This window comes from Aristolochia californica, unplaced genomic scaffold (assembly GCF_029961685.1).
Source record: "Aristolochia californica isolate CCGP_79_NKW_82.1479 unplaced genomic scaffold, dmAriCali1.0.hap1 SCAF_12, whole genome shotgun sequence".
Lineage (NCBI taxonomy): Eukaryota > Viridiplantae > Streptophyta > Magnoliopsida > Piperales > Aristolochiaceae > Aristolochia > Aristolochia californica.
The window spans coordinates 27,182,296-27,210,248 of NW_027181793.1; the positions used below are offsets into that span (position 1 = coordinate 27,182,296).

At 38.8% G+C, this 27,953-nt stretch overlaps 4 protein-coding genes across 4 annotated transcripts; 2 read left to right on the forward strand and 2 right to left on the reverse strand.

The window, feature by feature from the left end:
• Nucleotides 1-2,273: 2,273 nt before the first annotated feature.
• On the reverse strand, nucleotides 2,274-5,915 carry LOC137945278 (plasma membrane ATPase-like). Its single transcript, XM_068791089.1, has 8 exons — nucleotides 5,859-5,915; nucleotides 5,507-5,725; nucleotides 4,958-5,410; nucleotides 4,402-4,848; nucleotides 4,198-4,320; nucleotides 3,181-4,110; nucleotides 2,547-3,085; nucleotides 2,274-2,370 (listed from the first exon to the last, which is right to left on the reverse strand). Exons 1-8 carry the CDS (start codon nucleotides 5,913-5,915, stop codon nucleotides 2,274-2,276), a joined length of 2,865 nt encoding a protein of 954 aa, XP_068647190.1.
• Nucleotides 5,916-11,512: 5,597 nt separating this feature from the next.
• Nucleotides 11,513-13,274, forward strand: LOC137946207 (ethylene-responsive transcription factor ERF003-like). Its single transcript, XM_068792421.1, has 2 exons — nucleotides 11,513-11,702; nucleotides 12,032-13,274. The coding sequence occupies exons 1-2, from the start codon at nucleotides 11,620-11,622 to the stop codon at nucleotides 12,477-12,479; spliced, it is 531 nt and encodes a 176-aa protein (XP_068648522.1). The 5' UTR covers nucleotides 11,513-11,619; the 3' UTR covers nucleotides 12,480-13,274.
• Nucleotides 13,275-16,718: 3,444 nt separating this feature from the next.
• On the forward strand, nucleotides 16,719-22,815 carry LOC137946304 (uncharacterized). The gene is made up of 10 exons (XM_068792544.1): nucleotides 16,719-16,856; nucleotides 19,063-19,147; nucleotides 19,731-19,805; nucleotides 19,892-19,928; nucleotides 20,034-20,117; nucleotides 20,205-20,265; nucleotides 20,340-20,446; nucleotides 21,796-21,861; nucleotides 21,991-22,147; nucleotides 22,234-22,815. Exons 1-9 carry the CDS (start codon nucleotides 16,772-16,774, stop codon nucleotides 22,084-22,086), a joined length of 696 nt encoding a protein of 231 aa, XP_068648645.1. The 5' UTR covers nucleotides 16,719-16,771; the 3' UTR covers nucleotides 22,087-22,147; nucleotides 22,234-22,815.
• Nucleotides 22,816-23,530: 715 nt separating this feature from the next.
• On the reverse strand, nucleotides 23,531-27,640 carry LOC137945822 (protein MAIN-LIKE 1-like). The gene is given in 5 exon segments (XM_068791867.1): nucleotides 23,531-23,968; nucleotides 24,044-24,271; nucleotides 24,273-24,653; nucleotides 24,781-27,168; nucleotides 27,471-27,640. Coding segments are annotated over 4 exon segments (819 nt in total). The 5' UTR covers nucleotides 24,889-27,168; nucleotides 27,471-27,640; the 3' UTR covers nucleotides 23,531-23,866.
• Between the last annotated feature and the right edge of the window lie 313 nt (nucleotides 27,641-27,953).

Sequence of the window (27,953 nt, forward strand, 5' to 3'; positions counted from 1 at the left end):
TGAGCTATGGCCCTTTTAGTATTTCTTCCTTTATTTTTCCTATAGTCCTCCATTTGTCACAAGGGAATTTTACCAAAATAATCATTTAAAAAAATATATTTTCGAAAACAACGAAGTCATCAACTTATGTTGAAAAATACACAACTTTGACTAGTCCACTGTATATGTGTATAGTCAAAGGCGACACACAAACTTTGACTGCTTGCATGTCACCACATCACCAGTGAAGGTAGATTAATACGTCGACTGCCATATCATCTGCCACGTAAGATGCCATGTCATTAAATGATAAAAATTTTGAATAATTTAAAAAAAAACATAAAAAATCAAATACACTTTTTATTACCTTATATCTAAACTAATAAATTATTAAAAAATCTAATAAATAATTAAATAATTAAATCTTACTTATTTAACACCATTTAATATCAATTAAAAATTTATTAATTAAAAAAATTTATCGTTACACTTTTTATTACTTTATATTTTTAAAAATAAAACATAAAATAAGTATACTAATTAGATTTAAAATATTTATAAATAGAAAAAATCTTACTCTTTCCCATTTATTATGGATTTAAAATATTTATAAATTGAAAAAATCTTACTCTTAAGTCTTACCATATATTATCGATTTAAAATATTTATAAATTGAAAAAATAATACAAACAAAATATTTTAGAGTTTAAAAATACATTTTTTGTATAATTTTTATCACATTATTTAAAAAATAATAAATTATTAAAAATATATATTAGTTAATTAAAAATCTTACAACACCTTTTATTATCAATTAAAGATATTTATTAACTGAAAAAATATGAAAATTTTACTTGAGTTTAAAAAATAAATGTATCGATACAATTTTTATTACCTTATATTTAAAATAATAAGTTATAAAAAAAATTTACTCTTACCTATTTAACAACTTTTTATTATCGATTTAAAAAATATTTTAATTAAAATTTTTAGTTTTGAGTTTAAAAATCAAATCTATCAATACATTTTTTTCAAATTTATCTATAGACTTTTTATTACCTTATATTTAAAATAATTTAAAATAATTTAAAATAATTTAAAATAAAATAAATATACTAATTAATTAAAAAATCTTACTCTTACTTATTTAATACATTTTATTATCGATTTAAAATATTTAATATTTTTTTAATTGAGAGGGGGGCGTCGAGGTTGAGGTCGAGGCCGAGGCTGAGTTGTGGGAACGGTAGCAGCAGCCTGTGAGATGGGAGAGGAGAGGAGAGGAGGGCGAGGTTGAGCAACGGCAACAGGGGAGCGACGACAGCAAGCACTGCGAGAGGGCGAGAGGAGAGAGAGAGAGAGAGAAGAAGTGAGGGCTTACGTGGCGCGAGATGACAAGGCGGATGACGTGGCAAAAAAGAGGGTAATAGATAATGACATGGCAGCTTACATGGCAGTTATGTGACGAAAAATGATGTGGCAGTCGATGTGTTAATTTACCTTCATTGCACTGATGACATGGCAACACGCAAGCAGCCAAAGTTTATGTGTTTCCTTTGACTGTACACATGTGCAATGGACCAGACAAAGTTGGGTATTTTTTAAAATAAGTTGATGATGTTGTTATTTTTTGAAATATGTTTTTTTAAATAGTTATTTTGGTGAAATTCCCTCATGAAAATGGCACAAATGCTGGAAATATTTTTATCAAAAAAACAAAAAAAAAATATTTTCATAAAAATGGTTTACATCATTCAAACCGTCACACTAAAAAACTCCATGAGATTTGGAAATTGAGCCAAAGGCTTAACTCTTTTTTATGAATACTTTCATATGTTTTGCACATCAGTTTTTTCCCACACATGTATCAATTTATGTTGTGTACATAAAGAAAGAAAACTTGTACTCGAAATTTCAACCCATTAATAACCCCGATTGATAGATTATGGCGAGCTTAATTTCCTTGGTAGAATCTAATATGCACCTCTTCGATCCTAATTGAGTTCAAAACTTTGAGGTTAAAAAGAGAGTGTCTGTCTTAAAATAAAAGTTAATTAAAAAAATCCTAGTTTACTTGTGCAGTGTCTGTAGCCATGTATAGATGAAAAAATGCTGGTTTACATTTAAGTTAAGTTGAATAAGCTTGAATAAGCCAAATAAGATGAAGGTGTTAAGGACAAAGAAATGAAAAAGAGATAAAAATAAATAAAAAATCATTTCTCTGCCCTGCCCACCACCACCACCACCACCACTACCACCACCACCGATCCCCCTACTTCTTCTATTCTTATTTCTTAGACTGTGTAGTGTTGTTGGATGTTCTCAATGTCGAGCCCCTTGAGTTTCACCACTGACTCCACGTGCCCCTTGAGAGTGTGAAGCTCTCTAAGCCTGCGCCCAGAAATAACATTTCATGAGTTCTTTTAGCAAATATTAGCCCTTTTTTTGTACAAGTTTTGTTTCGCTGATCGTAGTTTGAACAGATTTGAGAGGTTTTCGTTTTGTAATTATAGCAATTCTGATAAATATGTAAAATTCGCAGGTATAAGTGGGATAAGTCTCTGTACCTTGCAACCTCTGCACGTCTTTTAGCCTGCTCTACAATTTCAGAGAGCTCTTCGTAACCACTATTGTCATTGAAGAGCTGTGATTGTTTCCGTGGTTGCAGACCATGGAGAGTTCGCTGTGCCAGTGCCCACTGAGCCTCCCTTTCTCCTCTTCCATAATCTTTCTTGGTCGTGAATGCTGTCTTATTTTGGAGGAGATTATCCCACGCCTTGCCAGTGAGACCGAATCGAGTGATGAATTTGAGGAGATCGAGTGGGAGGTAGGTGACGATGGTAAAGAGCCAGATGACTCCAGCCCATCCCCACCCTATACCCTTCATCTTGGCGAACTCCCAGTCAGCGTAGACGGCGATAAGAGTGGCAATCAGTTGAGCAACCAGGAATGCACCGAGGAGCAAGAGCCCAGGGCGGTCTATGAATGACCAGCTCCGAGATCGGGTCACAAAGATGAGCGCTTGGCTTATGATGCTCACTTGAAGATACAACACCGCCATCATCTCGTGAGGACTTTCTCTCAGCGATCTTACTCCAAACGCATGCTGCATCACCACCCAGACAACAGTTTGTAATGTATTGTCGTTTCGGTTTTGCAAGCTTTGTGGAAGAAATTAAATCACCGGTAATGGGTACTTACGGTGAAGAAATCGGAATCATGAACTGCCCAGAAGAATAGGACAGTCATAATAGCAAGGTAGGAACCGAGGATGATTCCCGTGGCAAAGATCTCCTTGAGCTTCCATGAGTCGGGCATCGGGGAAGGCTTCACCCTGTCCTTGGAGATGGTCATGATGGTACCGTCGTTGAGAATGGCAATGATGAGAACCATGAAGGGCGAGAAATCGAACTTCCAGATGAGAGCTATGAGCATGAAACCCAAGACGATCCTAATGGTGATGGACACGGCGTATATGGTATAGTTCTTCATCCTTTGGAAGATCGCCCTGCTAGTGAGGACGGCACTCACGATTACACTCAGTCCAGGCTCTGTCAAGACGATGTCCGAGGCGCTCCTAGCAGCGTCGGTGGCATCGTCGACAGCAATACCGATGTCAGCGCGTTTGAGTGCAGGGGCGTCGTTGACACCGTCCCCGGTCATGCCGCATATGTGCTTTCTCTCCTGGAGCTTCCTCACGATCTCGTACTTGTGCTCTGGGAAGACTCCGGCGAAGCCATCGGCCTTCTCGATGAGCTCGTCAACGGGGAGACTAGCGATGGATTCGTCCTTGCTCTGGCCAAGGAGGGACGAAGAAGGGTACATGTTGGTGCCCATGCCGAGGCGTCGTCCGGTCTCCTTTGCAATTGCCAACTGGTCACCTGTGATCATCTTCACGTTGACACCCAGGTGGAGGGCCCGTCGGATGGTTTCTGCACTGTCATGCCTCGGAGGGTCGAAGAGAGGCAGAAGACCCACGAATTCCCATGGCCCTCCGGGACTCTCCTTGGTTTCTTCCGGCACCGTCTGCTTAGCCACACCCAAAGACCTCAATCCCCTGTCTGCAAACTTGTCGATGATGGCGTGAACCTTATTCTTGGCTTCATCCTTGAGGTTGCACAGCTCAACAATCTGTGAATCAACGAAGCAGTTTTTGATTTCATTAACCCTGTCAAACGCTAAACAGGAGAAAGAATCGAATTAGAAAAATACGTTCACCTGCTCTGGTGCACCTTTGCTGACACGGTACCAAGAACCATCGGAGTCGATATAGGTGATGGCAGTGCGCTTCTCAACAGGGTTGAAGGGAAGAAAGTGCATCTCTTGAATTCCAGCTCGAGCCTGTCAAACATTTCTAACCGAGGTAAGAACTCGGTAAATTGGTTGTTTCAATCAAGAAACTGCAAATTTCATTCTCCTCACCTCCTTAGGATCAGCCAACATTCCCACAATGGAAGCATCTATAGCATCTTGATTCTCAACCCTAGAAGCTCTGGCTGACAACAGAACCACCATATCCTTGTCCGTGTCCTTGGTGAACACCTCAATAAGATTCTTATCAACGGTAAGCTTGTTAAGGGTAAGGGTCCCGGTTTTGTCACTGCACAACACGTCCATTCCTGCCATCTCCTCGATTGCAGTCATCCTCTTGGTAATGGCACCTTGCTGTGACAATCGGTGAGACCCAATAGCCATGGTGACCGAGAGCACTGTGGGCATGGCAATGGGGATTCCTCCGATGAGCAACACCAACAAGTTGTCAATTCCGTCCCTATATTTCCTGCGTTGAATTGGGTACATGACAATGATCTCCACAATCATGCCCAATGCGATGGAACATATGCAGAAGTTACCAATGGCCGTAAGAACCTACCAGCAAGAACAGAAAAACCAGACCAGGTAATTAGTTTTCGTTAAAAAAGATTAACCATACCTAGGAACTAATTAATGTTGGAGCTAATGGTGCAGTGTAACTGACCTTCTGGAAGTGTCCAACTTGGTTAGTGCTATCAACCAAGTGGGCAGCCTTGCCGAAGAAGGTGTGGACGCCGGTGGCAATGACGACGGCCTCGATTTCACCTTGTTTGCAGGTGGAACCGGAGAAGACCTCATCGCCGGCGTGCCTAGTTACAGGGAGAGACTCGCCTGTTAACGCGGACTGGTCGATCTTGAGAGGATCCCCCTCCAGTAGCCGAGCGTCTGCAGGAACAATGTCACCAAGTTTGATGCTGATAACGTCGCCGGGAACCAGAATGGCGGCCTCTTGCTCTGTCCAACGTCCGTCTCGGAGGACCTTTGTTTTGGGGGCAAGACCGGCCATAAGAGCGGCAGCGGCGTTGCCTGCATTGTTCTCCTCGATGAAACTGATGGTAGAGTTGATGATCAGCAGGACAACGATACCAATGAAATCTGGGAAATCGGGTGGCTTGCCCTGCATTAGAGAAGACGATCTTAAGCTTAACTAAAAGCAAATTTAAGGCACAGGCCTTGAAGAAGGGGAACTGTAGGAAGGATCTAAGAAAATTACCCCCCCATTGGCCAGACCAATGGCCATCAAAGCAGCAATTTCCATGACCCAGGACAAAGGATTCCACATGAAGCTCAAGAACTTGAGAATTTTGCATTCCTTCTTCTCCTCCAGCTTGTTCGGGCCAAAGATTTTCAACCTTTGGTCCCCTTCTTCACTGTTCAATCCTTCTCTGGTACATTTCAGCTGCTGAAATACTTCCTCCACCGGAATCCGTTCCTGTATCACATGCCATAAACAAACGAGAAATCAAAGAGGACGAAAGCACAAACAAAATTTACCAAAGAAACGAAACGAAACGAAACGAACTAAGAAGAAGAACTAGAACAAGGAATTATATGATCTTAATTACCAGGTCGACATTCTCGTTCTTAATATCTTCCAAGCTAGCCGCTTGTTTTGGATCCATCCCAAAGCACCGAGAGGCGACGAAGTCAGAACTGACGGACAACTGTAGCAGAAACTGTTCGGAGAGAGAGGTTCAAGAGCGCAACATCTTGCGTGACTCACTCGTTCCGTCCTTGTTCCAGAGCTAGGTCTCTGTTTGGCGAGTGAAAGCCTTATGCAGATGACGAGGAAACCAGGAGACGGACTCTCCCTTTTATACGAACAACTGGCTAAACCGCCTCCAGACATTTTCATGACATGTCTCCTGTTTTGAAGGGAAGGGTTGGTTATGAACTTCTGGAAAGGGAGCAAATAGAGCTTTCTGTAGCAGCTGGCTTTCACTCCTTGTTTCTCTCCTTCGTTCCATTTTACCAAAAAAAAATCCGTCTGAAGAAGAGGATCTCACCATGAAAACTAACCTTAGGGAAATACCAGAAAACAGTGGCACGATTACAGGGAATTTCATATGAGCAACAAAACAAAATAATTTACGTCAAGCGAGAACATCTGGACATCAGATTCATAACCATGAGGGAACCATCGATCCATGTTTAGGCTTTCTGCGGTGGTTTCTAAAGAAAAGAGTTTGTTTAAACGAACGCCTCTTCATGGATCAGTGGACCCAATCCAAAGCAAATCGTCCAAAAATTTTGCTAGCTTTCTCATTCTTTTTTAGTGAATATGGGATGCAATGGAGATTGGTTAGACTTAAAAACATTATAGGAGGTATGAAATGTGTACTAAGAGACATGAATTTTCAACAAAATATTTCATTTTAAAAATTCAAATGCCCACCCTTATTTGAAATAAGACAAGGTCTTGAGTTCAATTGATTTTGTTCAAAAAATCTTCTTAGTAAGATACAATTTTTCATGGTAATTTTGTAATTGATATTTTATTTTACTAAAAATTTATCAAATAAGTACGGTAATATATGGTATTATTTATTTCCTCGAAAAAATGTATTAACGGGTCCATTTAATTTCCCTTAAGGCACTAATAAGATTTTTATTTGAAGATTTAATAAAAATATGTATCCTAGGATTGGGATATAAATTTTCAACGATGAGCACTAACGGGGCCTTAGCCTTTTTCACTTAGGTGTTGGTATATCCAAAGTACCGAGGAACACTTTAAACTTTTTAATCTAATACAGGCTTGAGATAGAAAAAATGATATATCCAAAGACTCTATTATTTCAATTACCAAACCTAACATCCCAACGTTACAAGGGCATGTGAGTGCACTAGGTAAGTGAAAGCAAAGTCACTTTCATTAGGGAAAGTAGTCTCAAAAGCGTTAGTATGTTGTTTAAGTGGGGAGTGAAAGTCCTCGTTCAAGTGAATTCACTTCACGAGACCACTTAATTCACTTTCACTTGTCGTTTTACTCGATGCTCGATCGTTTTACAAGTGTTTTTAGAGTTTTGGTCCTCCCTCTTCTTGTTCACATAAGGAAAACAAAACTTTGTTCATGGCTTCTCACCTCATCTCCCGATCTAAGCAGATACTTTTCTTTCATTGCCAATAAAGACCTTGCAAAGAAAATCACTTCTCCGTACGAAGGTCTAAAAAACTATCTATAACTTCGTTAACTTGGTCGATCAAAATAAAGTGTTAATCAGAAAACAAAAAGTTAATTGACTAGAAATCTAAAACTAAGACATCAAGTAGCACTGACATAAAAAACTGGAAAACAATAGATATAATAAAAAGACTACTCTTATAAGAGTTAATAGACTAATTTTATAAAATAAAATATTATTTTTATATAATTTAATAATGGGTGATATTATATTTAATTACTAGTTTAAGAGTGATAGTTTAGATTTTTAAAAATAATAATTTGAGTAACTATTTTGACATTATAAAAACAAATATTTGTTTAATTATTTTATTCTTATATATTTAAAAGTACAATGATCTTATAAGAGTTAATAGAATAATTATATATAAAATAATGATAGTTAATATTATATTTAATTACTAGTTTAAGAGTGAGAATTAGAATTTTTAAAAATAATAATTTGTTTGATTATTTTATTCATATATTTAATTAATTATTTTATTTTTTAATAATTTATTAATTTATAACAAGTTAAAATCTATCTTTGATTATTAATAAAAATTAAATAAATATTATAAAATTTAAATCTATTAGAGTAACTAATTAATAAAAATTATCTTTGCACTTTACATTACACATAGTAACATAAAAAAATAATTTACATTTCCTCTCACTTTTATTAGGTAATTTATTTTCACTTTCACTCTCAATTTCTACATCACTTTCGAGCATTAATTTTTGGTCCAGCTCCACGCCCCGACTATAGAACATATCCATAGTCACATGACGTGTGTGGAATGGCCGTGCACCATTTTTCCTCGCCGGTTGTGCGTTTGTAGTTTGGCACTGGACCACCTCCGGTCACGCCGTCCATGGCTGCTCGCAGGTATCCAGAAAGAAGACTTCCGACTTGGCCGACTGACTTTAATCCACTCGTCGCCATCCTTCAAATCTAAACAACGAAAGCCTGTCGCTATCGTCTTTGCTTCCGAAGTTCGAAATTTGGGAAGATCAAACTGGGTATCTAACAGGATCCCATGGAGTGCGGACTTCACAAGAAAGACAAACTCAACCTCGCCATTAATTTTGTTGCCTTTCCTTCTGGATCAAACCGCGTTTAACTGTTAACCACAATCCCGCGGAGGTCAGCATTGAAGAGATGTCAACTTCGGTTGCAAACCCACCCTTCCGTTGTGCCATCACGTGAGGAGAAGCTTCACGGTGTCGACTCTGGTTTGCATTTGAAGATTTCAATGCTTGGATGCACAGGCAGAGTTTTCTTTTCAAAATTTTGCAGCCTCTTTTACAGACTTTGGATGTAAACGAGACGAAATTTCAGCCTCTTATCTGTTTCTACTTTGTTGTCTTTCTCTTCTTCCTTCTTACAAAACCGCGTTTTGACTGTTCACCGTAATTCCGCAGAGGTCAGCAATTGAGGAAATGTTGTGTTTGGCAGAAACCCATTTCTACTCCAAAGAGTGGGTTGCTAAAAGTCCTTACGTTGTGTCATGAAGACAGGTGAAACGTGAAGTGCTCGACAGTTCTGTAGCTTCACAGTCCCAAACTTGAATTTACTGTCAAGTTTTTGCATTTTGTACTACACGAAGTTCAGTTTCATTTCATGGCAGAAGTTTAATCTCATTTATGACTGCTGAAACGCTGCCCTTCTCTTTCTTTTGAGATTGATCTAAAAAGTGGGAATATGACAAATCACACATCATCATCTGTGGTATCATTGTGTACAGAAGAAAAAGCTGTTAGTAAGGACCAGAAAATGAATACACTTCAACAGTTCTAGTACTGTTGTTAGGGGAGAAGATGACTGAGAGAAGGAGTGAGACTGTGGGAGAGGGCAAATGGGCAGATACAGACAAGTCTGAAACAACATTGAGGGGGCTGGAAGTGCTGAACATAAAAGGGTCTGGGCTGGTATGGGAGTCAGCCAACATCCTTTTCAGATTGTCCAGTGACGAGCATGACTCAGACCGGGTCTCAATGCGACGAGGAGACGAGTGAGGAGACATCTATCATCACCCATGTTACAGGTTTGTCCCTAGCACGCGTTATTTGGGTCCCATTCTTTACCTCATCCTTTGACATTTTTATGTGTTCTTTTGCCTCTAAATTCCAATGTTAGCTGTAAACCATATGAGAGGAATGGAGGGAAAACAAACCCTTTAAAAAAATAAAAATACACCGTAAGCTGTTACTTTCTTGGTTTTTTCTCTTCTTTTTCTTCTTTTCTTTTGGACTTTTGCCTTTTGGCAGCTATGGTGTTTGATTATTTGCTTAAGAGAAATCTGGCGTGAGATACCCATCCCTTCAATAGAATTTTTGATTAGGACTTGCTTCACAATGTCATGAAGCGTCGTGTTCAAGGCTTTAATTTATTTATTTTTCTTCCTCTGGCACGACGGGCTCTCTTGTATCCCTCCCCTAACGCGTTTTATTAGTCATTTTCATTCAAACTGCGACGTATTTTCACAGTTCAGGCTCCAGACCATGACAGATGAGACCAGAACTGGCCGGGTACATGCAGAAGCCTTCAATCTCCCTCTCTCACTCCCGAAACATCTGCAAAGCGGTGAATCCACGGGCTCATGATGGTGAACGGTACAGGAACAGTGGCACTACCAGAAGTCCCCACCATAAGATACTAAGATTTTTGTTTGATGGAAGGTCCAAATCCAAATGCCCAGATCCGAAGCTCCGAGTGGGGAAAATGAAACTCACTCTATAGGCTCATAATGGTGAAGAACAGAAGGGCCCCGCCTGTCACCAGCCTCTACGGGAAGATTGTTGGGCTTTTAACAGATGGTTTGGTTTTTAACACCATGTGGGACGGTTCTGTCAAATAAACACCAAAATAGCAATTCCATGGGTCCCATCTTGTCATCCTCACTGCTCCCCCTTCTGTTCCTCTATCCCTCTCTAGTGAAGCAACCATCAATGTACTGAGTCTATGGGATCATACACAGGGGTCCCAGTCGCTCCTGTCTTGGTTCAAGTGAGGAGGAATCAATGAAGGAACATGGAAGGAAAAGAAGCGAAGGATTCTTGTTTACGTTTGATGGCGTAAGACCGAGAGAGAGGGCAGTAGAAAGGAAGAATTTTGGGGCAGGAGTAGCAGCGGAGATCATGGCTCATTTTTGTATATATTTGTCCTTATTTAAAGCTCTAAAACGCGGTTATCTCACGTGGCTGTGCAGTGGGTTGTCAACAACTTACGGAACATATGACTCTCTCCTGTGTCTCCTCTCCCCTAGAAGATGGCAGACGCTTGGCTTAATTGCCCTCTCTCTATAGCTACCATGACGTGAACAAGGACCCACCAACATTTAATTGTCTACTGAGAAATATAAACACCCATATAACTACCAAAGCAAAAAAAACACAGTTAAATGATTCACCTCAGTTTCTCTCTCTCTCTCTTTTTCCTTTTGAACTGTGCATTTTCCTTTTCTTGATTATGAGATCAAATGTCTTCATTAAAAATAAAAACCTAATCTGATAATGGGTTGTCTTAATTTTCCACCAAGGTGGACCGATTTCACCTGCTAGAAATGCTTGAATCAGGTTCTGATTGTGTGTGTCAATGAAGTTCTTCTTCTTAGTAGTTGGAAGCTATGAAGATGGGGCGTTTCTAGCATTTAAATTCTTCTTCTGCACTAATGGGAAAATGAGATAAACAGAGAAGACATCAATTCTTCTGTTATCAAACCATATCAATGGTTCTAAATAGTTGAACTTACAGTAGAGGTAGAGATCTTTTTAAAAAGATTAGTTCGAAATTTGTTTCTCGCTCCATTGAACTCAGAAGGATTGTGAGCGAGGCTGTTGCTGTCAATATACAGAGTAAGCCATGAGCTTGGCACATGATTTGAGAGACTTGTCCATATAAAGAAATGGAAAAGGAAGGAAGAAAGACCAAAGTCTGTAGGACCCACAAACCTAAAATGGCTGCCAGTGGGACAAAGCAAGCCTCCAGCCCGAGAGAAACCAACTACAAAAACCCCTGCATCCCCCTCTCACCTCCTCCCTTTCCCTCCCCACACACAAACTCAATCAGAAAAAGGAAAGAAAACCCTTCTCCTCTACCTCTCTACACTTGTTCCTCAAGCAATCTCCCTTTTCGTTAAGCTCCAATTAGCTCAATTAAGATGGCCAGGCCGCAGCAGAGATATCGAGGCGTCCGACAGAGGCATTGGGGCTCCTGGGTTTCTGAGATCCGCCACCCCTTATTGTAAGCTCTTTGTCCAATCGAGTTAGTCTAACGATCAATGAACATTTCGGAAGCTCCGAATTTTTGTTACGGAGGAGCCTTTATTATGCTCTGGCTCCTGCTCTGTTTCATTTGCTTGAAGCTTTATCTTGCTCTCCTGTTTGTCATATTTGATTCTAGATTTCCGTTCAACTTTATATGTCGAGATTGCACAATTCATTACTTATTCATACTTATGGATTAGTTTAGACTTGTTAAAGCATGCAAAATCTCATTTGTATCCTCGGTTAGCCGCTTGCATTTTGGGTTACCTAAGTGCGAAACTGAACAATGTTTATGCTTGTCTGCAGGAAAACAAGAATTTGGCTTGGAACGTTTGAGACAGCAGAGGATGCAGCCAGAGCCTACGACGAAGCAGCAAGACTAATGTGCGGACCAAGGGCAAGAACCAACTTCCCTTACAACCCCAATGTCTCTTCATCTTCTACCAAGTTCTTGTCAGCCGCTCTGACAGCGAAACTGCATCGCTGCCACTTGGCTTCTCTGCAACTAGCCCGACCGGCAGCTAAAGAGCCCAAAAGGGAAGTTAACGACAGCCAAAGCTCCCCGGAATGTGACGAGTCCAATGTGAGGTCTGGGGAGGCCAATTGGGCGAGGAAAGTTCAAATAGATAGCACCACTAGCCACCAGCAGCAACAGAAATACAGTCCCATCGAAGAAGACGACCATATCCAACAGATGATAGAGGAGCTGCTGGACTACTCTGGGTGCTTGGAGCTCCGGCCGCATGCTCTTTAGTCAATCTTCACATTCTAAAGTAACCCATTTTTTTTTATCTTATTTTTATATCACTCAGCCAAAATAGAGCCATCTCTGTAGCGGCTTTAAGGAGACGATGTTGTATGTACAGTGAGAGTTGCCCTGCTTATGAGGTGAAATCCTAGAATAGAGATACTACAGTCTTATGTTATGCTACAAGAAAGCGCACACAATATTATAAAGTTGGTGTAAAAGTAAGGAATTGGAAGCTTCAGTTCCCACTAGCTTTCAACTGACCTTTTTGGTTTTGAAAGGAGAGTTTCTGGGTATAAAAGGGGTCTGTTCTCTGTTGTAGCGTGGGGCTTTTTTTTCTTTTCTTTTGGTGGGTGTTGAGAATATGCTACTTCATGTCAGATGGAAATGGAACTGGTGCTGTTGGTGAAAGGACAGGGAAGAGTCATTGAGGGCAGTGGCTATTAAATGATTTGGGGGCAGCGATGGTGTGGGTGCTTTTGGCTCTTCTGTTTCTTGTTTGGATATTTGGAAGGCATGTGACTTCACATGCTATTCAATATCACTTAGTGTTGTTGGCAGATTTGAAAATGATGATGAATGATGGCCATGAATCAGTCTTCAAGTCATGTTCTCTCATCCACTGCCCGCCCTTTTAATTTGATTGCTCTACCTCTCTTCCGTGCATGGTGGGGGTTTTGACTCTCCAAAAGCTGTTCTTTGACCCAAACATATGCCACTATCTCATCTTCTTCCACCTCTTCACTCAGTCCAAAAGTTATCTTCTGTTTCAATTGATTGAGACATGGATACGTAGAGCCACACCACAAGAAATGAATTAGCTGCAACAAGCCTCCAATTGAGACCGAATGACATCAGTAAACAGGGGAAGTAATTCCTTGGAGAAAATTAACACCGGCAGAATGGGTCTCTTGTTCTGTTTGCTGAAGGTGAAAGAACAATCTCCCATGTTGCCTCTTCCTGTTGCAAAAGGGGGAAATCCATGTCCCCTTGGTAATTGTTTAGAAATGTAAGTGGGAATAGTGACCCCTTAAATGGTAAATTTCTTACTAATTTAAGCTGGAGGGAAGTAAGAGCATTGTGTGATGGCTGCTTGATGTAGAAATAGAGGAAAAATAACCATTTCTGTGGCTTGTCATCTACAAGTAAGAAAGGGACATTTGAATCAAAGGAAACATTTGAGAAGTGAAGGATGAAGACTTTTCTGTTAGCTCCAATAATCCTATTAATAAAATGCGATTCTGCAAGGTGAAAAAATTGAGGAGTATTTGGTCTATAAGGCTTGCCAAAGGTTAAAATTAGAATAGATAAGATGACGCCTGCAATATTTTTCAATGTACTTTCTACAGTAAAGACTGCAGAATCATCTTCTTAAAAAATTTGCCCATAATCTGAGAAGATCCTGCTTTTACCAATTGAAATCTTCTTAAAAATTTGGTATATAATTACGGGAAGTTCTTTCTTTTACCGATTGATGGAGGATTTGTGTTATCAGATATTGATCTTGTGAATATATATATATATATAGTAATCAATTCACGCGATTATAAAGTTCAAAATGGTCTTAAAAGAGCTCAGTAGTCGTCTTTTAACACAAACAGCATGAAGCATGAAGGGACATGCCACCGACCGATGTTTTTTACCATATAATAAAGCTTCCTTGTCTCTGAATTTACCTTCATCTCTTCTATCTGCTTTTTATGACTATATTCTCCTGGATTGTTTTAAGAACAGTCGGGGCTTTTGCTTCAAGATGGAGGACATGTAAAAATGGTAAAATGAACGAGAAAAAAAAAAAAACAGGAGAGAAGGGAGTGGTGGAAAACCCTTCATTAATCCGAGTCTCAATATCGCAATGATATGTTTGGTACTTGATAACTCATTCTCGTTTCATTTTAACTCATAATCTGATCAGTTTTTGAGCTTCATGATTACCAGTCAAAAATATCATTATCTATTTTCTTCTTTTCATATGCTCAGGACCTGCCCCCATCTTAAATTCAGGTTTAGCTGACCGAGTGATGAGTAAATTCGACAAGTCACAGGATTAAACTGTGGGTTTTCCACTCATGGGTAATTTGGATTTGGTGAAACTAGGGACATTATCATGAGATTCCGACAGATGAAAAATGACAAGCTTTTATACGCTATCAAGCGTGAAATGCAATTATAAGCTTGATTTACAGCATAAGTTGTTCATGATCTTCCTTTCACCCGTGAGAAACTAGTCTACAGGCAACAGAAACAGATGGGATGATCCGTCCGTCAAGCGGGAAAATCACCTGAATTCAATGGCTACACAGAGCTAGGTGAGATCATCCTTAAAAGAAAGCAGTCAAAGCCAATCATGGCAGGGAAGAGAATCTAACCAACAAACATGTTTGGCTGTTATCATAAGCGTCCAAATGCAAATGAAGAAAAAAATTATAAAATAAAACATTGTTAGCTTTTTCGCATCACGCAAAATCTAATCTTTGACATTAATAATTTCATGGGGCCTGAACCTCGCTAAATGCCAAACCACTTTCCACCTTCTCCTTATCTAATGTTTGCATGTTGGATCATGCTTTAGTTACTTTAGGCCAGGGCATGCCTTCCCAAATCAGAAAGGACAGCAGAGGGACCAACAGATGATTATTACTGGTGGGTGGACTTGAGAGCCCTACTGGGTAGGATCTTAGAGGGTGGCAACGGATAAAGAGACCGGTTTCTGGAGCTCCTTTAATGGGGGCATGACATCTGCTGTCAGCAAGTGCAGCAGATTGAAATTGAAGTGAGAAACTGAGAATGCCAATGGAAACTTGGAGCTTCTCTCCAAACTGCTGCCTTCGCTGGATGAACTGGTGAATGCAGACTTCAGAGGGACCCATGATGCTATGGGGTTTTGTTGGCTAGTTTCAGCTCGTGGATTCCGAGGAAAAGCTATTATATAATACTTTTACAGAGCTTCAACAGAAGCTTACGGAGGATAGATTACAATGGCATGAGTTTCCATGACATGGGTTGTGGAGCAGAAGCAGCTATATAAGGAAGGCCAAAGCATTGTTTTATCAGAGCTCAGCCAATGTTCTTGTACTCTTTCAAGATCCTCTATTATTGTGTTCTCAGGAATCTTCTTCTTCTTCGTCTTCTTCCATGGCTGGACAGGACATGCATGCTTACAGTGCTGCTGATCACCAAAAACCACCTCGACTAGGAGAAGTTATGTAAGCTTACATGCAATCGAGAGGATTTATCGGAGAACAAATCACAATTTAAGCCTGGGTTCAATGCACCCGCACACCTAACTAAATGGCAAACAGATTAGATAATGATAACTCACCAGTCTTAGAAGTTTGTTCGATTTAAGAATCCCGATTCCTGGGTTGTAATAATTGATCAACTTCGACGCATACCACATGGGTACTGATATTAAATTCGGCTCTTATATCCTGTTCTCTTATTCGTAAGTGATTCAGAAGCTATTATATCCTCTCTGCACGTTCTGTGTTCTTGTCCTCTATCGTTTCATGTGTTGTTGTCTTTTCTGTTATATCTTTTGGTAGATAGAATTAGAACTCTTATCCATCCATCCTGCCTGTTCTCTCTGCCATGTCAAATTTGTCGGTATTTCTGTATGAATCAGATTCCTCAACGGATCGAAGGAGGGTTTTCCGGTTTCTGTGGGCGCAGATGATCGATCCTATATATCCTCTTCTCCTCAATCAATTCCTTTACATGTTGTCCATCTTTTGATTTTGTGGCTCGATCGCGTAGGTAAGAAGGGATATGTTAAACCGTGTTCACTTTCACTTTCATATCGTATTACTCTTCGAGGGATATGGAAACAAAAGGGTCAGAATATTTGTTTCTATCGACTGGGTTAGTTCTTATATAAGATCCGTGTAAGAATATTTATTTGTATCAATCGGGCCTGTCCTTGTATAATATCCATGCTGTTTTTAGATTAACATGTCTTTGGATAAATGGTTACATGAAAGGGTTTCTAGTGCAAAGTATTGGGTTTAAGTCAAAGGGTATTATCAACATAAAAAAATTCCATAATTGGGGGTGGAAATATGAAGTAATCCTCAAATTAAATTAAAAAAAAGTATTTATTTTTCTTTTAGAAAATTATTTTAGAGGAAGTAAAAGAGTTTTTAAAAATGAAAAGGGAGCGAATTCCATTTTCTCTTCCTGCCTCTATATAAGCACGAAGAAAACGACCTCAGTTAAAAACTCTTTCGGCCTCTGTCGCTTGCAATTCCGATCGAGGGTTTATCTGGTTTGCTTCCTTCCACTGCCTCTGATTCACCAAGATGCGTCGCTCTTCTACGCGTAAAACGGGACCACATAATCCCGCTGCTTCGGTTAATACTCCCGCTGCTGATCTGTTTCGTTCCGGTGATTACTGCTCTTTAACTTGTTCCTCTAATGCTTTACTGTGATTGCATTATTATGAATTTTGGTTGGATAGTTTGCTATGTTCTCACTCTCTTTTTTTATGAATTCGCAATTTGGACTGGTTTACAGATTCTTTACCAAATCTTTTTTGATTCTTGCATGATGAGACTTATGTTAGCAATGCTTGTAAATGAAGAACGTCAGCAATAAGTATAAACATAAGATTTCACTAATTCTTTTTGAATGAATTCGCAATTCGGACTATCTTACATATTCTTTACCAAATGCTTTTTAATTCTTGCATGATGACACTTATGGGGGCAATGTTTGTAAATGAATTGTCAGCAATGTGTATAAAGATAAGATTTCGCTAATTGAAAGCTTAGGCAATTCTACTGGAACCTGTGATGCACGGAGCTTGCTTGTGCGTATGTTGTCAAGACACTCGCAACGTGTGTTCGTCCTGTTTCTAACTGGTACTTGTCCAAACTACTTTACTTGCATCTGTGATTTTTCTGCTGGACTCGTATTTTATAAAATCTTTGAGTCTTAGGTATTTTAGACTGTTCGTCAGATGTGAGAATCCCAAAATAAACCTTCGTTAAGCACTAGAGAATCTGCCAGGCTGATGTGGTTCTAAAACTATTACTTCAAGTCTTAGAGATGTTTGGAATTGTACTTTGTCTACTTTTACCATTTAGAGAGCAGTTTCTGGGTTTAGAAGTGTTATTTTTGGCATGTTGTATGTACCCCCTGGTTCATCTATGAGCATACCTAAGTATTAAATCGGTAGAGGTTTTGTAAATTATTATGATTCTAACCAGCCTTTCCTTATACCCCAATGTTCTGTGCCTAAATATTGGTCCAAAGAAGCTTCTTCAAGAGTGATATATAGAATCTTGCAGGACTTGGCAGCAGGCTTGAGTATTTTTTATTGGTTAAATTATCATGATTTATCCAGGTGGCATCAGTTACGTACCAGTTGTATAGATTTTTACATTAGTTTTTCCATGGTGGGGAACAATGCTAGAAAATCGTGTCTGGGGATGCTTCATTCAATGGACAGGTCCCACACTCAGACCAATTTGATGAAAACTCCTTTCTTGATTTCATTGTTGATAATATTCTTTTACACTTCTATTCAGAAACTTTAAGCATCCCATGCTGCTGGTCCTTTGTGTTCTTAATGTCTCTCAGCCCTGAAGATGCTTCTTGATTTGGTTTGTCATCATAAGGCCAAGGCTAAATCATGCTCTTCTTCACTAAAAAATCTATTTTTTTCTTGGTTTCATTTCATTTTTTATCCATATTAGAAAACTTTCACCTCTTTGATTTGAAGTTTAAAGACCTTAACCATCAGTATCCACTTTCAGTATGTCTTGGAAGTTCTTATCTATTGCTTCATGCTGTTACTTTTTGTAAGTCAAGGAAGCAGCATCTTAATCCTGTGTTTATGAAAATGAGCTCATGATGTCTTCTTTCATATGAAGTTTTGTTTTCCTTTTTTCTTTTCTGGTTGTCAGAACCAGATTAAGATGTTGTTTCTGGCTCTACAGTTTTTTTGTTTTTTAAAATTTTTAAGTGTGACTTCCATTTTTATTGTCATTTGAAAATGCCTAGATTTTGTGTCTGACTGATGGATTGATTCCCTAATGTTAGAATGCCACAGAATGGCTAATTTACCCTTGATGATGATCATTTGTTCCAAAAAGCTTTTAAGAATGCCATTGCATACAACTCTTCTCTCTCTCTCACTCACTATCTTCTCTCTCTCTCTCTCTCTCTCTCTCCCTCTCCATATATATATATCATGAAATTTTAGCTTTCACTATGCATTCTGTCATTTAAAGAAAAACATGTAATTGATAGAAATGGGTATTCCGCATTACCTGTCACATGAGACTGTCCTGTTAGCTCAAAATTGGTAGGGTCTTATTTGTCTAAAGTATGTAAACCTTTGGTCATTTAAACATGGTAAACTTGTTGCCATTATTAAAAATGGAATGATTGTTAACTACTTTCTTTGTTTCCATGATTTTTAATGAGATTTTTTTGTAACTAGTCTGAGTTTATTCTGATATTCAAAAGATGGGATTTCTTTTTTATAAAAATTCATGTTTTCCATTGCGTTTGTCAATGACCTATTTTTCCACAGTGGTGACATCAGTCTCTTTTTCATGCGTATTTGTTTTTTTATTTTGTTCAGCCTCAAGTAAAGCTATTATCAAAGAGTTGGAACGTATTGACCAGTTTTTCAATTCATATGCTGATAAGTCCTCCGGCCTGATTGAGTAAGTAACAGAGTTTTGAACATCTTATCCATATTAGGGCAAGAGATTGTTGTCCATTTCTAAGTTGTACACTTATCCAAATTCTAAATGAAGTTTGTGCTTGAACTTTACTCATAGAAATCAATCTTTCCAGAGCCATTGCAGCTATGAATTGATGGATTATGAGGGTTGGGTGGGGAAATGGGTGGCAAGTGAAAAACACAAAAATGGGTTGCAACTGTTGAGAATAACAACCTCCAACCAGTAGAGTGAGTGATGTTGGCTGTTTTTGCTCTTCCTCCTATCCATAAGTTGTCCTTGCAGAAATATTTTAGCCAGTAATGATGGCAGCTCCTGCATGATATATTTAGAACTTGCAAACAATGTATACACTGCAATGGCTAATTAATGAGGGCTTCTTGGTAAAATGTATAATACTTCCACCTGAATGGACCTTGAAATACTTGACTGGATGCACTAGTAAAGTACAAATTTAAGTGTCTGGCTCTGAATTATCAAGCTTAGCAAGATGGATTTGCAATACCCTTTTTTAGGAAAAGAAAAAAAAAACTGAGATTCTGAAAGTTTTTTCTTCTGTGAGCAGTCCAGAAGGAATTGAGATTATGTGTTCTGATCTTGGAGTGGATCATACTGATGTCAGGATCCTTATGCTCGCCTGGTAATATGTAATTTGGTAGACCTTTTCTCAACATTTTTTATATTAATCCTTTTATAATTGTTATTGGCTGATCAAATTTGGATCAGGAAAATGAAAGCAGAGAGACAGGGTTACTTTATGCAGGTACAATATTGTCTTTCATTTTTAACTAATCCGAAGAAGCTGGGAGGCAATCCTGAGCTTATTTTCATGTTGATTCGAACTCTATAATCTGGTTTACTACAATAGGATGAGTGGAGAAGGGGCCTTAAAGCACTCCGAGCTGATACTGTCAGCAAGTTGAAAAAAGCATTGTCAGATCTGGAAAAAGAGGTGGTTTTTTATTTCTTGGTGAACATAATTTTTTTGATAATCCTCAACTCAAGAGTTATTCTGATGATGCTCTTGAATTCGTTGAAGGTTGAAAGGCCGCAAAATTTCTTGCAGTTTTATTCTTATGCGTTTCGATACTGTTTGACAGGTATAGCCATTTTCAAGTAGTTATTGTGAAGTTTAGAGGATACATGCATGATTATTTTGCATTTATTTTGTCAGAGGAGAAGCAGAAGAGCATAGATATTGAGAGCATCTGTGTGTTGTTGGATCTTGTTCTAGGGGCTCATTTCCGTTCCCAGGTTGATTCACTTACCGAGTTTCTGAAGGTAACTTAGAAGACGACTTTTACCTTCTGTTGTTAGAATTCCATGTGTTGCCGAGACATCCTATTTAGTGGTGCACATGGGCTGAGTTTGGGCAGTTTTTTTGTGAACCTAATCCTGCTCAATGAGCACAAACTCGAAACCTACCCTCATAAAAACCCATTATGGAGTTGGAAATCCAACCCCATTCCTGTACTGTTTCCAAACTTGTCCACCCCGTCACAACCCCATTCTTTTGTCCCCTACCCATTGCTATGATTACCCATAACTCATTCCAACTTTCTTTCAAAAAATGCCCTTGTTTAAGTTAGTTTTTTTATAATTTATGTAAATTTCAGTCATTTAGTTTTATTGCCAACCTTTTTCTTTTCCTCAAATACCCTCTTAAAAAAATTATTCACTGGATGAATGTTATTACTTTTTTTGAAAAGTACGAAGGTTAGTATAGCAATGAGACCCGCTAGTTGGGTTCAGGAATCCCCACCTCTGCTCAGAACCCATGAGGGTTTATTACCTCGACCGGCTGACCTTGTCCATGCCTTTGGTGAGTCGGGGGTGGGCGAATTCCCTGTTTAACCCATCAAATGTACTTCTAATCCTGTTTTTAGAATCTTCCCACTACCAAGTGACTTCTAACTCCTTAACATAGTTTAATATAGTTAACAGATGTTGATCAAAGAGGTCTATATAAAGCGCTTTATACACTGGTGTCTTTGTGCTTTTTGGATTTCCTCTTTTCGCCCTTATCTAACTAGTTTTTGCAGAGAAAATTCTCTGAAGTTTCTTATGGAGCATGTGTCTGTGTTACTTATAAAAAATGGGATAGAACCTTCATTTGAGATAATATTAAAATCACTGTAAAACCTGTCACCAGAATTAGATATAAGGATCCATAAAATGAAAAGCAATAGAAATAAGGAGCAACTAAGGGTGGGATGTAATATGCAAGGCCTTTAGACTCCTTGGTGACAGAGTATTTCAAACATTTTTTTCTAGAACTTTCTCTGCCCTTTTGTAAAGAACTGCATGGAGGATTTTTAATATTTTATTAACAGTTATACTATTTGGTTGCTTTAAGGTTCATCCTGCGATGTATTTTTGTTTTGGCACCATCAATGGACTATAAATTTTGACACTTGTCCTATGTGTGGGATGCCTCTACAATTTTTATATCTAGATCTGTTTATTTTGCAATCTCACTGGTCCCTATAGAATGATTAGCTATTCAATCAATGTCATTGCCCATCATATATCATGGTACTAAAAGATACCGGATTTTTGTTATGCAATGGACCTTTAGAGTATTATTGTTATCTAGACCTTCAGAGTGTTTATATGTTGATATTTGGCAGAACCAAAATGACTACAAGGTAATAAATATGGACCAGTGGATGAATTTTCTTCGGTTTTGCCAAGAGGTATGACGTGATTCTACCCTTGACTACCTCTTTGCGTTCTCTTCTCTCATGTATTGTTTCTTCCAGAATTTTTTAAGTTGGTCAAGCCGTGCTTGTTTCCTGATTCATTGAATATATTCTTTAAAACAGATAAGCTTTCCAGACCTAAGCAACTATGATAGTGATCATGCTTGGCCCTTAATTTTAGACAACTTTGTTGAATGGATGCGAGGGAAGCAAGGCTAGATGCAATATTGTTTGGTTTTTTCTTGGATTTCCTTTTAATACTGAAATGCTGATGGAAAAGGTAATGTTAGAAACTCTCTCTCTCTCTCTCTCTCTCTCTCTCTCTTAAATCATAACAATAGTTCATCTAAACTTTCCCTTGAGCAGGATTTTATGGAGACTTTGGTGTAGACTCAGGGAGTGTGTGGCCAGAAGTATCCTATTTCGTTGCTGGTTGAAAGGGAAGGTTAAAGATTGAATGTTACGTGCCCATCTGATTTGTTACTTGCATTGCTTTACAATTTTTTTTCAATTGTTTCAATTTGATCTGTTTAAGTGTACAACAGACTGAATGCCAAATGTACGAGCTTCTTTTTTCCCCCCAATATGCAACCTTGTCAAAGCATTGAAGGTGCGAGCTTTGTAAGATGCCCAAGCACGTTAATGAAGAATCCCATCCTTACATATCGTGTGCGACAGTTCAAGCCTGTAGCAACTATTCTCCCAGGTTTGGAACAATCGCAGGTCAAGTCTTGTCCTTGTGGCATGGTTGATGGGATCTGGAAATAGAACTCTTTAAGATTTATGTTAGAGTCGTAGTCCTAGGCTTCCCGGTGTCCTTCAGTTGGAATGTATAACTGTAACTGTAAGGAAACGAATGGGGGAGGCCTCCCTTCAGTGTCTCCTTTCACTTTGACACGAGGGTGGTGGGTCACGAGGGCGGTTGCTGATGGGAAGATGGATAGCGTAAATGATGGGATGGATTTGGGTTTTCGAAATTCCTATCCCTGCCCGCTCAATTGTTGCCATCCGAGCTGGATAGAGTTCTTTAGATTATGGTTCCCAATAAACGCATATTCAGGTTATTATTTTTCATATCTTCGACATTACCCTTCTTCTTCATTAAAAGAAATTTCTTCAGCAAAGTTGGTGAAATAGAGGGCTAGTTATGGCGATCTTGTCGTCAACGATCGTGATGCTTATGCAGAACAGAATAGTTAGCAGGCTAGAGCAGATGTGGAAGGAGAGAAAAGAGTGGCACTTCAACACGCGCGGACCCACCCATCTTTCTTTCTTTGGAAACCTGAATCCATGGATTTAAATTTTTTGAAACAAAATGGTCAATTCTCCCACGATTGTCTCCAGAGTCCCAACTAGCCTTTCCCATGAGCGCAATCTGTAGTAGATTCTATACTTCGTACTGAGAGGATTTTCTTTTCAATAATTGTCTTTTCCTTGAAATGTAAGTTCAACTTCTGGCTGGAAAAGTTGTTGGAATCCATTTTTCTATGAGTACGTTACTATCTATAAGTACATTTCCAGAAATGAAACAAGTCTTACCTAGAAATGTTACCTAGAAATGTTAGCGTTTTCAAGGGCCATTCAGGTTACTTCCACGTCATAGAAATTGCCACAGGATGTATAATTAAAAGTTTCAAACTAGGAACACTAATCTTTACTTCAGTGAGAGACAATGCAGAGATACATCCAAGACTGGGAGGCTCAACATCTTATGCGAGATGTGGAATGCTGAACTGCTGATCATGAAATGTACCTTTACCACAAAGAGGTCATGTTACACAAGTTTGCCATCCTACATGTGTACAAACATTTTGAGTTTCGTGGTTAGATTGGTATTGCATGACATGCAAGTAGTTGAATTGCTGCGGCACCTGGTAAAAAACATGATGTGTACAGAAGCTCTATACAGATGAAGGGCACCATGTGAGTTCCCACCTTTCTTCTTTTTCCCATTCCACCTAAAACATAATATCACTGTTATGATGTAACTTGCAGTTGACTAAATAACAAAAGGATACCTGGTCCCTAATGAACCATCAACTTCAATGCGATTCTCTAGTAGATGAGGCCGCCCAACATCCAAATGCTCCCAAATCCAAAGCTGCCAATGAAGTGTATACAAAAAATTGTGACATCAAATTTGGCCACATGGTCAAATTACAGAGCGCAAACTCACCTGCAGAAGGGAGAGACACCCAGCTACTCCCTCTGCACCAGCTTGACAACCCTTTAACTCTCTGAATAAGAAGGCAAGTGTCGCACTACCCCAAGCGTATCTCCCAGCAGTGTCAAAATCCTCAAATAGCATCAGTGAAATGGGGGCACCAAGTAAATGTAGTAAATATGCTCGTGCATATTGCTGCACAACCTCCTCGGAGGCCTTTTGCTGTAGGCTTGTGAAACTTCTGGTATAACCATGTTAAGGCAATGCGCCCACCCCTGATGACATACGGAGGGGGTATTTGCCCTAGCAATCTACGTGCTACTGCAGGCCAATCATCAATCATGGTTGTTCCAGAAACAGCATCACCATCAATGTGCAAGCCTAGTAAAATTGCCACATCTTGTAATGTAATTGTCATCTCTCCAAATGGTAAGTGAAATGTATGTGTCTCTCGTCGCCACCTCTCAATTAAGGCTGTGATAAGTGCTCTGTCCAGCCTAAACCATCTTAACTTGACAAAATGAGCAAAGCCAGCTTTAACAATGTATGGCATGATACGATCATCAACTGGCCACATATGCAGGCTAGTGAAGTGCTCTGAGCAATCTAAACACCCAGGATTCTACAAAATGTACACCACATTAGATTCAAAAAAAAAAAAAAAAAAAGTGCAAAGCGATTTACATAGAAAAGTGCACAAACATACCTCTCCTTGCAAAATAACACTAGATCTATGTGCACGAACATACCTCTCCTTGCAAAAGGCTGCTGAAGCAGAAGATGAAGTTGAGGATGAGGATCAGGAAGCTACTGAGAAGGTAGATGACACTGGGAGTTCCTTTGAAAGCTATGGACATCCCTAACTTGGTCAGTCTGCCTAAAGTTTTCCTTCTCTAGAAATAACTCAACTGAGTATGCATGAGGAAACAGTCCAAATATAGGTCTTGTAGTGTTATCATCTTTTATCTCTATAGATGTATAATTCCCTCCACTTGTTGGAAACTTGCATTTAATTGTGAATCCTGTAAGAACTTTTATCCCACCCAGTCACTTCAGACATCTTTCTTAACAAATCATTGTAAGTACTTGATTTATTAATAAATATTACTTCCTCGACTCCACCTTCATAGTCAGGATTACTCCCACCATGGCAACAAATAATAGTGGCCATTCTTCCTGCCATCCCACTTTACTTTTTCATCCGCCATCAGTCAAGCATGCACATCATCTCTATCACCAAGTAAGTCAAATATGAGATAGAGCAGAGAATTCATTTAGTTTCCTACAAAGTTACACAAAATTGGGTGTGTAAATGCATCCATCAACTCCTGGCCTGCATTATTTTTAATTTTTCTATTATGCTATTGCAGTCAGATAAGACCTTCAAAGCATTAGGGAATATTATATGTTTTACAGATGAGAAATAGATTATAAACTTAAACCACCTCTGACCATAAAACAGATGATGAAAAAGAAACAGAAGCATATACTTCAAATATGCCCATTTTTTTTCTTTCTTATGGAAAATCATATTATTGCATAAAATAAATACAGAAATAAGGTTTGTTACCAATTCTACAATTGCATACTTCTCTCTGAACCACATATTTGAGAAATATTCAGAACTGTATATCTGATCTGTTTTATTTCTTTTATAACCAAATCTTCTAGAACTCAAGCAAGACGAGAGAGAGAGATGCAAACACTAAAAGAGCTGGGCCCGGCAGGTAGGTGTGACCAGAGTCCAAGATGGCACAATTGCCTGAGTTTGTGCAAACTTTGGAAGTTGCTAACCACACTTACGAGGAGAACAAAGCAGCAATATCTTATACTAAATGCCCTGTTACAGCATGACTTGTGAAATTCAAGTTTTCACTTGTTTTTAGCAGTTTTGGCCAGCTTTTCTAGCTTCTTTTAGGTTGTTGTAAGTAAAAGATTAGAAAACCTTAATGGTCGTTAATAAAGGGCAAGAGTTTTGACTCATCTGAAAGGTATTCCTGGCTGAGATATCTAGGATTTCAGGTTTTCTGAAACAGTGCCCAAGTGTGTAGCAAATTGGAACATGACTGGCAAGTTAGGGAGGTTTTCTTTGTTTTATATATTAGTATTAACAGATTCCATTAGAGGAAGTGGAAGAAGTGGAAACTTGCTTTATCTTATTCTCCCTCACTTTCACTACATCCCTTCAGCAATTGCAAGTTACTGTCCAAAGGAAGTGGTTTCTCATTTTAAAGATTCTTATTTCAAGTTATTTTCCCATTGTCATGTTAGCAAATAATTTAGGGTTTCTGTATTTTTATATAGAAAGACAAGCATATCAAAAGCATCAAAGTTTTTTTTTTTTTTTAAACTAAAATTTTAATTAATTAAGTTTTTTTTGTGTGTGTGTGTGCATGTGAATGTTAAGTGCATCAAAGCTTACTTTACAACTGATATGAGAATGTCTTCAAATTTCGGTCATCCTCTTGATTCATTCCACTTTTCTGTCTTAGCTTACATCCAAACCATCTCCCTGCCTAGGGTTTTATTTCCATGCTTTGACTGCATTTGAATGTCTCTTCTTTTTGAAAAGTAGTCAAGCTTACTGTTGATGTTGAAACTTCACTGAATTCCAAGTTACGTGGAAAGGCTTGGGACTATGGATGCTGCATGGATGACTCAATTACTGGTTGAAACTTGTGTCCCCTTGTTCAAGCTCATGGGTGCTGTTGATGATCTGTAGGAATCATTAGGCTTATAAACAAAAAAACAAAAAAAGAAGGCAGGTAACCATAAGTGCAATTTCCAATTTGCAGAATTGGAGGACTCGAACGCCTAGAAGTCTTTTTAGTTTGTATCTTTAACGTCTGTCTTACTCCTGAAGTAGCACATTCACATCTTCATCAAACTCATCCTTTGACCAAAAGATCGATTTATCAAATTAATACTCTATTTATACAAATAATGGAATCTATCAACCCATGTAAGTTAGGAATTGAACTCCAAAAACTTAGCTACCAAACAGTAGGAAGCGTCACCAATTAAAATCGACAAATGAAGATGAAATCTTACTCTTCTGCCCAGTATCTTCTGATAAAACAGGCCAACCCGATCGAAGGGTCTAACTTGAAAAGATGTAGATGCATCAATGGACCTTCCTACCAGAAAAAAAAAAAAAAGGCCCCGAGATGGGGTCTAAGAGATTCAATTAAACTTAATGACTGATTATCGTTGGGCTACGATTTAAAGTTCCATAGGAACAGTTTCTATTACCAGCTAAAACAAACAAGAACCAACTAATTCAATTAACTCGAACAGCAAGCCAAACCCATAATCCGGAGACCAAAAAAATAAGAACACACAAAAACTGACATCCAAAATGGTGCAGGGTAGTTGCTGACAGCTCAAATTTGGGACAAAAAAAAAAAAAAAAAAATGGAAAAGAAGAGAGTTAACTCACAGTGATCAGGGTGGCATTGGTGACTAAAAGCGCCGTAGGAGATCAGATAGTACACTCAGCACCACGTTCTTCAGGGCAGTAAATGGCGGAGAGAAGAGGAAAATCGGATAGCGGCGAAAACCCTCGAACGGCGGCTGGGCGGCAAGAGAACATTACAAAACGATGTTACTTTGGACAAACGAATTCGTGGATGGAAATAAAATACCAACGTTAGTGTATTTTAAAAAGCTGCGAAATTACTTTCTATAACGAATTTTATATTTTCTCAAATTTCACATTACTTGTAGAATTCAATTGGGTTTTCACCTCTCCACGAACCAAGCTCAGCAATTTTTGACTCAGTACACGAACGGAGTTACATTCCCCTACATTATAATATTTTGCTTTGACGAACCGAGTCCTGCAAATTTTGACTCAGTACACGAACGGAGTTACATTCCCCCTTCACGTTTTTTGCCGTTTGGAAACAGATAACTTGGAATG

Coding starts and splice junctions, on each gene's coding strand:
- LOC137945278 (XM_068791089.1), bottom strand. CDS start 5,915: ATGGATCCAAAACAAGCGGCTAGCTTGGAAGATATTAAGAACGAGAAT. Junction 4,849..4,957: donor AAGTTGGACACTTCCAGAAG/GTCAGTTACACT, acceptor TCTTGCTGGTAG/GTTCTTACGGCCATTGGTAA. Junction 4,321..4,401: donor TGTTGGCTGATCCTAAGGAG/GTGAGGAGAATG, acceptor AATGTTTGACAG/GCTCGAGCTGGAATTCAAGA.
- LOC137946207 (XM_068792421.1), top strand. CDS start 11,620: ATGGCCAGGCCGCAGCAGAGATATCGAGGCGTCCGACAGAGGCATTGG. Junction 11,703..12,031: donor GAGATCCGCCACCCCTTATT/GTAAGCTCTTTG, acceptor GCTTGTCTGCAG/GAAAACAAGAATTTGGCTTG.
- LOC137946304 (XM_068792544.1), top strand. CDS start 16,772: ATGCGTCGCTCTTCTACGCGTAAAACGGGACCACATAATCCCGCTGCT. Junction 19,806..19,891: donor AGGATCCTTATGCTCGCCTG/GTAATATGTAAT, acceptor AATTTGGATCAG/GAAAATGAAAGCAGAGAGAC. Junction 20,447..21,795: donor CACTTACCGAGTTTCTGAAG/GTAACTTAGAAG, acceptor GATATTTGGCAG/AACCAAAATGACTACAAGGT.